The sequence below is a fragment of the Nanorana parkeri genome, unplaced genomic scaffold, assembly GCF_000935625.1.
Source record: "Nanorana parkeri isolate BGI_ZX_2015 unplaced genomic scaffold, ASM93562v1 scaffold711, whole genome shotgun sequence".
NCBI classification, from domain to species: Eukaryota; Metazoa; Chordata; class Amphibia; order Anura; family Dicroglossidae; genus Nanorana; species Nanorana parkeri.
The window spans coordinates 567,364-579,254 of NW_017306979.1; the positions used below are offsets into that span (position 1 = coordinate 567,364).

At 40.0% G+C, this 11,891-nt stretch overlaps 1 protein-coding gene across 1 annotated transcript in view; it reads right to left on the reverse strand.

Moving 5' to 3' along the window:
- Window positions 1-11,891, reverse strand: part of PMM1 (phosphomannomutase 1) — a 56,396-nt gene that overhangs the window by 12,362 nt on the left and 32,143 nt on the right. The window contains exons 4-6 of the mRNA XM_018563922.1: window positions 11,578-11,669; window positions 4,928-5,027; window positions 845-920 (exon numbers count right to left, since the gene is read on the reverse strand). Of these exons, the coding sequence (XP_018419424.1) occupies window positions 845-920; window positions 4,928-5,027; window positions 11,578-11,669 (268 nt within the window). The remainder of the gene's footprint in view (window positions 1-844; window positions 921-4,927; window positions 5,028-11,577; window positions 11,670-11,891) is intronic.

Below are 11,891 nucleotides of genomic sequence, written 5' to 3' on the forward strand. Positions count from 1 at the left end.
CAGCAGAGGGCGGGTACAATGCTAGTTTACTATTGGCTATTGCAAATTGAAATAGCCAATAGTAATGTCCCAATGGTTTTCAATGGGAAAATTCTTTTTTTTTTTTCTATTCTGACATCGCTCGTGTCAGAATAAAGAAAAAAAGACACAGCAGTGTTTCTCTCCTTGGCGGCCGGGAGCAGGAGACTCCCGGGGCGCCAGGGAGAGTTAGCTGTTTGGAGATCAGTGTCCCTGGTTAGCAGGTAACCAGCGACGCTGATCTCTCTGAAAGTGGCCGGAGCCAGACGTAAGTTCACGGCTGGCTCCGCCCAGCTGTCAGAAGCAGGCTGTCCCAGCTGTCCGCTCGGCCATGATCGGGAGCTGTACGGGCTATTGTGAATAGCCCGTACAGCACCCCTTCGGTTCTACTGAACCGAAGGGGTCCTGGGGCAGAAGCTAGCCGAAGGATCGGCCGAAGCTATGGCCAGATCCTTCGGCAGCTTCGTGAATAGACCCCTTAGTGGCATATTAGCAACCTGTATAGGGATTTTGTATCTTGGCCAGTAAGAGTTTTTGTCTTGCTGAAGTAAGTCTTGCTGAAAACACGCTATTCATATTGTGCCTTACTGTGATATCAGCTAATGGTAAGCTGATGAAAGATGAAAGAGGCCTATGTCCTTGTGTGGACTAGCCACAGCAACAAAATGAATGGCAGTTAGTTCAGCATGGCACAAGGACAAAAACAGAAGAAAATCATGCTGTAGTGGGGACAATTTATATTTTTTCTTGCCAAGAAAAGCAGAGCAGATGCTCATAATAAACAGACAGATTTTCCAGGACAAGTTAATAAATGTAAGCTACTTACCCCTTGTAAATCTCAGTCCCTTGCCTGCAAACTCATTCTGCAGAGCTGCAACAAATTTTTCTCTGATTCTTTCTTTCTGTAGGCAGAAATAAGTTTAGAAATACATTATTAACCCCTTCATGACTGAGCTAGTTTTCAGGTTCTGTTCATAAATGACTGACACATTTTTTACATTTTTGCTGTGTGATTCTTCCACAGCAGTAATATACTTTCTTACTAAATGTACCCACACATATTATATATTGTTTTTTAGAGGACAGATAGGGCTATATAATTATATCACATATGTGTACCTAACCCCTCACTTAGTTTGAATAAAATAAAAAAAATGAGGAAAAAAACTAGAAGAAAACACTTTTTTCACAAGTTTTGATTATTATTTTTTTTTTTAGAATTTTTTTATATTAATTATAGTATAAAAAATATATTTATATATAATTTATATTTTCCTAATTTTGTTTTACACTTTATTTTAATTTTTTTACACTTTGTAAAAAAAATAAAAATAAAATAAAAAAAACTTTTTTTTTCTTGTCAGTTTATATCAAGCAATCACTATGACAGCTTGATAAATTAACTTTTTTATTTTATTTTTGGCTATTAGGCTGATCCAAACTTAGGAACAGCTAATAATAACCTTAGAGACTGATCCTGACTTTAGTCAGATTCAGATCTCACTAAAAGCTCTTTGATTGTGCCTAGACGATCAGAAATGATACATTTCACTCAAAAGATATACATTGTATCCTTTCAGTGAAATGTATCTAAACATCGGGCTCTCGAGCTGTCAAAACAAATAGCAGAGAGGTGAGGTGAGTCACTGCTGCCTCTCTGCTATTTTGAGCTGTCAAATACGGGATCGCAAATTGCGGTCCTCTAATAGCATGTAACGGCTTCATTCTTTCATTAATGAAAGGAAGAAGCTTTTACAAAAAGCTTAATTATTTCATTAATGAATGCCTCAATACTGAGACATTAATGAATGACTGTTAAATGCTGAGAATCAGCAAATACCGGCATTACAAAGCCTGATATAACTCGTCACGTACAGTGTACGTGGCCAGTCATATAGGCACAAAGTGACAAGACGTACACTGTACGTCTCCCGTCACGAAGGGGTTAAAGTGCCTGAAGATAAATTTGAGTATGTGTTCTTATGTATTTTTTTATTCAGCACTTTAATAGGACACAGTAATAGGCACTTGTATGCACCATTATTTTAAAAGATGTCTGCACCTTTGGATGTCTGCACCTTTGGTCACAGACGAGAGGACGAGTGGATTTTTCAAGCCCTGCTCATATCACTGATGCACATGGTAGTGTAGTGAGGAAAAATATTCAGAGAACCCCATCACTCATAATAGGGAAAACGATCACAAGTGCAAAAAGAAATTCAGCTCTGTCAATAGCTGCTACCTACAGAAATGAGGCTCATTCAATATTGTTGATATCAGTTGTATTGGACCACAGTTATCTAATGGCTGAGGGTACCTTAGGACAGGCGAGTAAAATTATCAGCGTTGTAAATACTTTAAGAATCCATGCAAAGCATATATTATTTCCGACAGGTTAGAATCATTATCAAGTCTATAACACAATGCTGTTCATCAAACCAAATATTTATGAATTTGTTTATTTATATATTAATAATATTTGAACAAATGAATAGCAATGTACTGTAGATATTGGTGATCCTGATCTATAACTCGTCCCCTTGCACTATTGCAATAGAAAATAATTTGGAGCCAAGGTTAGTTCCTATAAAATAAAAAACCATGTTGTTCCTTTTATTAATTATTACATTTTAAAAAGTGTGTTCCTTTCAGTATCACCAATATGAAGTTCTGCTCTCACAGCCAGATAATTTGCACATAAAACTTCAAACTTCAACAAAATCCAACATTCCTGAGCTTCCTTTATGCCCATGAGGTGCAGTAGAGAATTACATGGATTATTTTCCATTGAGCAGTAATCATTGGGCAGTCTTTTTTGTAACTCCTCAACATGGAATATTATTCTTTGGGCATGCCAAACTTGCTGGTCTGGTATCTTTTTTATAAGGAGAATACTCTTTTTATTTTAATATTATTTAAAATATTATTTAGCATTTCATCTTCGACACATAGCCTCTTGGGCCTCCTTTCAATGCCCTAATCGTTGGACGGAGATAGAAAGTTTATGGATTTTTCCTATTCATCTTAATTCTTTGCTGTGGCCTTCTTCGGTGATGTTTCGATCGCCTTGTACAACTACTTCTACGACTCACACTCAACACAAATATTTGGCATTCCGCAGGGATTACATTTGGTTTGACATCCCCTACCACTCAGATGCGGTCATTTCTTTATACACCACTCCTACCAGCTACCTTGGAACATCACGTTGCATCTCCTTGGTCACACAGTTCACTATTTAGGTTTAGGGATCTTTAACACAGATCTGAACATACACTTTTATCCTTCTCTGACCTAAGTATTAAGTATAATCTTCCACTGAGGTCTCTCTTCACGTATCTTCAAATTAAACACTTTGCTTATTCTGTTTCTAATGGTTTCACTTTCTCTACACTCACTTCGTTTGAAAGGTTGTGCATAGATGGACATGTTCGTAAAGGTCTCATTTCAGATATTTATAAGTTACTTAACAATATTTCATTTGATAACTTTCCCAAACATAAATATATGCTTAAGTGGGAAGCAGCATTGGGTCGGCCGTTGGATATGGAGGAAGGGAAGGGGATATGATCTAACGCGAGTAGGACCTCTATCTGTACTCTCTATAAAGAGAATCAGTACAAGATTCTTTACCATTGGTACCACACACCATAATTTTTACATATGATCAATCCGTCTATACCTGCTGAGTGCTGGGGATGTTCCCAGAATTTAGGTACTTTATTTCATATTTACTGGGAATGTCCCAGGATACGCCCCTTCAGGAAAGGAGTTGTATTTCTATTTAAAAGAATGTTAGATGTGGATGTACAGGAAGACCCGGTTCATTTGATTTTGGGCCTCCCTATTTCAGGCTTGCCCATAACATATTCAAAACTCATGAATCCTGTTGTCACTGCAGCTAGACGTTTAATAGCAATAAAATGTGGCGGCAATCTGTTGCACCTTCTAATCTGGACCTTTTTAAGAGGATACATGATGTCTATAACATGGAATACCTTACAGCACGGCTGAATAATTCTATGTCAAAGTTCGAAAAGGTATGGTCTCCTTGGCGGGACCTAGACCCTCTTAATTGGGCAATTTTTCCTCCTTCTAGTTATCATGGTTTGAAAGCATGAACTTTTTTTTTTTGTGGCTATTTAGTGGGGTTTGTTCAATTGATATTGTTGAATGAGGCTCCTATATAGGTGTTCATTTTTTATGGATGTGGTGTTCGATTCACATTGGTTAGAGATATTAGAGATATTTTATTAGAATTGGGGGAGGAGGGAAGGGGGGGAGGAGGAGGAGAAAATATATTATTAATAATTTTCACACACATGGAATTTTAAATACACATGAGTTTTTGGGTGTTATATATAAAGAATTGGTAAAAAATTTTGAGACATATAGGGGGTGATTTACTAACCTAAACACACGCACGCACTAGGTGCATGTGATTTTTACACAGCAAAACGTATTTATCAACCAAAAAGTCTCTAAAACCCTTCTGTTTTTTCCCCATCCTAGGTAAATAGGACTTTTGAAAATTAATTTTATATATAATTGAATGTTGATGAATATGAGTCTAGATCCTATAAATCTGAACTTATAAACATGATGGTGGTGTTTTTTTTATTTTTTTTTATTGTTGTATTTGTTTTAACGTGATTTGTTCTGTAAGATTATATTGTTATTTTGTCAATGGAGGTGTATGCTATTTTTCTTGTATATTGTAAATTTCAATAAATTATACAAAAAAAAATAGAATATTAAGAAAAGCAGAAAAAATGGTAATTCAGTGGAGAAGTCTACTTGTAGCCAATGTCAAGCCACTACTAACATATTTCTTTTTGGCTCTTAGCATTATGGTATGACAAATTCAAGATTAATTTAGCTATTATTCTCATGCAGTTGAATCACATACTTTATCCAACTCCGAAAATTCAATCCTTTCCTCTTGATTGCAGCTACGGCCAATAGGTGAGATGTTTAACATTCCATTACGAAATTCAATGAAGGTTCCTCTGTGGACGAATATGGTAAAATGTAAAGATAATTACCGATAATGCAGATTTATAATTACAAAATAATCATCTACATTTTTGAAAAAATTATTAGGGTAATGCACATACTGAGGCTCTAAGAGGGAAGGCTAGAGGCATTTGTAGCAAGGCAAGCTAATATCAATAAATTAGACCATTTTGTATGGCAGGCTATGTAACACTTTACATCTAATTTTATCAACCACCCTGTACCGCATACACCAGTCGCTATAGGTTTAAGGTCTATTTCAGAGCTGGTTCACGCCATAAACAGTGCGCTCCAGAGCGCTCTGGAACGCACTGAATCGCATTCCGGCCGGCTTCCTCCGTTCAGGGGCAGGAGGAGGTGTGGCGGTGCATTGAAGTCAATGGCACCGCAGCTACACGCCCCACCCGCAGTGCGATCGCCCGCACCAGCACTATTTTTGCAGATCGCACTGGACCGGAATGCAGGCACCCTTGCTGACGTGTTTCAAGGGATATACCCTTTTCATCCGAGCAAAATAGCATTGCTCTGATGAAGAGGGTATATCCCTTGAAAAGCGTCAGCAAGAGTATTGCTTTGGTTCACATTTTGGTGGTCTGACTGTTCAGCCAATGCCGATCTTTGTCTATTAGTCCGGATGATTATTCTGAAAGCTTATGTAACAGACACCTGCTGGTGATTAACACCATTATTTTCACATTTTCAAAAAAGCAGAGGCATGCGGTTTCCATTTTCTCAATGATACCAGTTTGGCAAACTTGACGGGAAACTCTGCCTGTCCCAATAGAAAGAAAAGGGACAGACTTCCATAGCTTCCCCCTCATTAACATGCAAGGCTTTTAGATATTTAACCCTTTCCCTGCCAACGACGTAAGGCACACAGCGGAACATAACCGTTTCCAGCTGGCTACAACTGTATGCCTTACGTCGCTGGATTTCACCCTTCTCCTATAAACTTATAACACAAGGGTCCCCCTGAAAGTCCCCTGTACAAGAATATCTGTCATCACTGATGCTGAGCTGAGGATCGGCAAATATGATAAATATTTGCTGATCCTTTCATGTGCAGAATAAAACCAGTACCAGTCAGTACAGATCATTCGGGGTTTGTAAATATCCGAGGACATTGTAATCTTACTATGTCCATAGTTATGAATGAACAGGAAGTGCTGTACATCACTTCCTGTTCATTTATGATTGGGGACATAGTTATCACTTACTATGTGCTCTGTTTATGAATGAACAGGGGCACTCAGTACAGAGGCATCCTGTCCATTCATAACTGGGGGAGTACTATGCCTCCTCAGTTTGTGAATAAATAGGAAGCCTCTGTACTGAGTGCTTCCTGTTCATTTAGTGCTGGGGCTGTAGAAATAGAGATTGAGGACTCTGTGTCGTCAATCTCCTTTTCTATTTCAAAAGGAAAATGTCAGGAGTCCGTTTAGACCCCTTATATTTCCCTAAAGCCCCCGACAATTAAATAAATAAAATAAACAATGAGTTAAAAAAGAAATAAAACAACCCCCTGCCACACACATAACATACACGTGCAACATATTGTGGTGTATGTCATGCACATATGTTGCAGTGCATTCTTAGAACACATTGCAGTGCTTGATTTTTTTATTTTTAAAGTAATATTAATTCAACTGTGTGGCAGCACATGGAAAAATGTTGTGACGCATTTGCGTGCATTGTACTATTCTTTGTTGTGATTAAATCTATGCCTGCATCAATTTATCACAAGTTCACAACACACACAGCGGACAAACAGCATTGTAGATCAGGAGTTACCACAACACAGATTTTTAGCATAAGTTGCTTGTTTACAGTTTTGCTATTTATTTGTTATTAATTTTGTTATTTATTAACTCAGCACAATTTTATCTTTTAAATTTAGTTGGAATCATGTACATTTTGTTTTTTTTGTATGCGCTGATACTGATTTTAATGTTTTGTTATTGCTTTAATTGTGTATTTTTATCGATTTAATATTCATTTGACAAACATTTGCGCAATTGTCTCTCTGATCTGCAAAATTAGTAGCACCATCTTTTTATTCTACTGGTCCTGTGCTTTTTGGAAATGTATAGTTTGGAAGTCTTTTACAAACTCTAAACGCAGTAGTTGAAAAACTTTTAAAAAAGGAGAAAAATTGCAAAAATGGTCTGGCCAGCTGAGGTCAAACATGTTTGGCGGGGCTTGGCAGCGAAAGGGTAAATCCTTTGTTAGAAAAGAGATTGTTCAAATCTGGTTAACAACTGGTAATGTGATCTTTCAGCACAGTACAGAAAGGGTTATTTATGACCAGCCCAGCACCCCTTGCATTCCAGAGCAAAACTCAGTAAAACTCAGAGAACAACTTTTCTTTAAGGGTCCGCTCACACCAGATGCAGTGCGTTCCGGCCCGATTCTAGCATTGCCAGACAGCTCAATTTTTTATGGGGCAGGAGGGGGCCTGGCGGGCCATTGAAGTGAATTGCACCGTAGCCACGCCCTCCGGCCGCAATGCTAGGCAGTGCGTTCTGGCTAGAATCAGGCCGGAACGCACTGCATCTGGTGTGAACGGGCCCTCAGGACAGTGCATGTATGGTACAGGCAGCAATTTAGAAAAAAAGGTTTTGCATTGTAAACGAGAAACATGTAATAACTATAAAATAGGAGTTATCCCAATATGACTGCAAAAGTGGAAATATCTGCTGATATCTTGTTAACAGCAAGGGCATAACTACAAATCATGGGGTCCCATAGCAAAACTTTGGGGCCCCCTGCTAACTCTCTCTGCAGCAACTGGCAGTGTGAACTGTGACAATATGTGACATTGATCTTAACATGCAGTATGTATCAAGGACAAGCAGCAGAGAGCAGTGCTGGGGGTACAAATTATAGTAGCACTAATAATAATAATATCCATATTGATTTTTTATATTATGATAAAATAATTAAAGCTCTTGCACACACTTTCTCTTCAACCCTAACACAAACTTCGTTAAAATCTAGCTTCATTAAACCTTTGTAGAACCACAAACCTCAGCCCATCTATAAGGTTTTAACAGAGGTGAAACTCTGAGATTTGTGGTAATGCTTCTTACTGAATAGAGGAGGATCTGTGACTAGATAATCCTGAGGTCTGACTTCAGCCCTTCTATACTGGCAATCTCACAGATTAGTTTTCCCAATCAACCCCTTTTTAATAGGAACCCTCCTTCCCCAGGCCCCATGGCAGCCACATATTGTTATGCCACTGGCTGACAATGTCTCTGATCCCAACCCCCCGACGCTGTTTTACTCAGCTTGCTAGTGCTCCTTCCTCCTCCACAGCGGGTAAAACAAAACGTGAGACTTACAAGTATGGCAGGCCATGTCGCCTCCTCTCCTGTGAGAGTGCTTAGGTATAAAAGACAATTGCTACACCCAATCACTGCCACATGAAGGAGAGGGTGATATTGCCAACTGTTCTATTAAAGTTTTTGACTACGTTGGAATGTGTGACCGGTGACACGGTAACAAATTCCAACATAATCCTGCCCAGTTTGACAGCGGTGGAATGTGAGACCGCCCATTCGGTCAAGCATTTCAGCACTTTGTCGGCTGTTCCAGAGCAGATTGGCTTACTGCGTATGTGCAGGAGAACCAATCTGCATTACGTCATCTGCCTGGAACAGCTGATTGCTCCTCAAATGTCACTTCTATCAGATTTTGTGAGTGCCGCAGAGGGGGGTGATTCACAAACAGTAACTTCAGGAGTGTTAAAATCAGCGAGCGCCGTAGATATATTAAAAAATATGTCTGCGTCGCTTGCTGATTTTAACACTGCAGTTACTGTTTGAGAATTACCCCCCTCTGTGGCACTCAGAAAATCCGATAGAAGTGACTTTTGAGACCGATCAGTCGTTCCAGGCACATAAGATAATGCAGATGATCGGTTCTCCTGCACATGCGCAGTGAGCCGATCTGCCCTGGAACAGTCAATAAAGCGTTGGAATGCTTGACCTAATGGGCGCTCACACATTCCACCGCTGTAAAACTGTGCGAGATTAAGTTGGCATGTGCGACCAAGTCACTGGACACACATTCCAACATAGTCACAAACTTTGATAGAACACCAACTCTTTAGATTTCGGTGCGGCTGCAGAGGAAGAAGGAGCTGTAAGAGAGCTCTGACAGGGTAAATATAAGGGCCCCTTTGAAAAGAGACAGAAGTTGGCAGTATTATTTAACACAGCGGCCCTTACAATGCTGGTCAGTGAAAAGGAAATAAAACTTTCCCTGGGTTGGTGATCAGTGGGAAAAATGTCCAGAAAAATTATTCAGTGTAGAAAAAATGCCCAATGTAGGTCAGTAGAACAAAAAATGTCTGGTGCCAATGGTCAGTGGGAGAAAAGATACCTCAGTGTCAGTGGTCAGAAACAAATGCCCCAACATTAGTGGGATGAAAAATTGTAAAAAAATATCCCTGGAATTAGCAAGAGAAAGAAAAGGTCTGGTGCCAGTGGGAAAAATGATGCCCCCACCATGAGTATCCGTAAGCTCAGCTTCCCCCTCCCTTTAACAACTCAACTCAACCCGCCTTGATCAGTTCCCTCCTTTCTTTAACCCCTTGACACCTGATCAATCTCCCCTCTTTTAAATAAGAACTCCAGGCAAAACTTTTATTAACACTTGCAGTGGGGCTACCCCGCACTGCAAGGGTTAACTGCTCATTGTCTAGTTGCAAAAAAAAAGAAAAGTTATACTCACCCGAACTGCGGAACCGGCTTGCTCTTAGACCAGTCCTTCCAGCCCCTCTTCCCCTCCGCTGCAGTGGTCTAAGGACCTGTAAATTATCATGTTCTATTCACTTTGTATAGACGTGAGGCTGCTGACAAGGAACATTCCAATGCTGCAGCACCAGAGATAGTCAGGCTTCAGAGACAAGAGAAGCAGGGAGACACCTCAGCAGTTCGGGTGAGTATAACTTTTTGTCTAGCACCTAGAAAAAAAAGGAGCAGTTAACCCTTGCAGTGCAGGGGTAGCCCCACTGCAAGGGTTAATAAACGTTTTGCCCAGATTTCTTCTTTAACCTCTTCAGATTTCAGATCAGCCCCCCACCTTCCGACCTCTGATTGGTTTTCCTTTCTTTAATCCCTTCACAACCCCAGACCAGTCCCCCCTTTAACCCCTTGGGACCACAGATTAGTTCCTTCCCCCCTTTAACCCTTTCAGATCTCAAATCAGTACACCCCTTTAACTTTTTCAGATGTCAGATTAGTACCCCATTTAACCCCTTCAGAACTAAAATCAGGTCCCCCTCCTTTAACTCCTTCAGACCTCAGATTGGTGGCCCCCCCACTTTTTACACTTCAGGCCTCAGATTAGTTCCCCCTCCCTTTTTAAGCCCTTGAGATCTCAGACCAGCCCCCCCTTTAACCTATTCAGACCTCCCTTTCCGCTTGCCTCCTCCACAATATCTTGATAGACCAGTGAGTCTATCATACCCTTCCCTTGCAACTCAGTCATTTGACACTTTTGACAATAAATAGCAAGTTGGGGTAAGTTTGGTATTGGCATTTGGTTCTGAGGAAGGAGGCGTGACCTCTGAAACGCCTAAACCACTTCACTACCAGGGAAGACAAACAGCCGGTGGATATGCACCTTTCGTTCTGACCCTTTTATGCCTGTTTTTATTCTTCCTTTGTGAGCACCTTTATACCATTTTTTTATTTGTTTATTAAAAAGTTTTTATGCGATGGAGGCGCAGAGAGTGTCTTGTCTTGGGGTAAATTTCCGCACTCTCCTGTGCTGCAGTCACACTCGTCTAAAGTCTGTTAGAGCTATCAGGTGCTGGAATAGCAGCATGACGGGCAGTATTGGATAGACGGGCAGCCGCAGTAAACTACACAGGCGCCTGCTGCATCTGCCGCCTGGCCCAGGCTGCCCCTGATCCCAGAGGCGCCCATCCCGCATGGGTCGCATATTAACCACGTATGCTGATTTGGCTTTAGTGCTACCCCTGGTGTTAATAATACATTAATAATAGGGTATTAATACTGTCATATGAAGGTTGTATTCATTTGCCTCTTAAAACATTATGCCTTCCGATGTCTATACATCGAGAGATCCTGCCACCTGACCTGAATTGACTTTAGAGTGAGCAGCACAAACTGGTTGGGTCATTTTTAAGGAATGACAAAATGCAACTGACTGGGTATTAGGTTTCAACATTTCAACATTGATCGATGGAAAGAAAAATAACTTACTTAATGACTCTATACATGTCACCATTAGGTTTTTAAACACTTTAATTAACCATATCTAGCAGCCTCCAAAGTCTTCTCCACCCATTATACATCCAGATTAGGTTAATAAATACTCAATCTGATTATCAGGCAGTGTATGGGTGCTATTTGTCATTCTCATATATATATTCTAGGTTCTGATAGTTCTAGTATCACTAACGATAGACCTTAATTTCACACTGTATGTTTCAGTGCAAGTCATTAGCAACAGAACTTCTCCAGCTTTTATGGTGAATTTTCAAGTTTCTGTAAACATGCTATTATTTACCGTTTCTTAGGCAGTTTGAGCATTGCAATATAACTCAGGCAGAAGTTAATAAGCTCTTGAAGCAGTTCTTCCCCCAGGTGATTTTGTATGGCCTTAAAAAAAGCATAGACCAAAATGTAAATAATATATTCCAAGGACATTTAGTACATTAGGTATTATGAAATGAGCATAAAAGACAGAACGCATAGAAGGGAATTTATTAAAACTGGAGCAGACAGCGCCTCTCTCTCATTTTTAAATCTTAACTGAACACACCGAAGAGAGAAGCTGATTGGTTGCCATGCACAGCTGCTCCAGATTTTATCTGCTCCAAT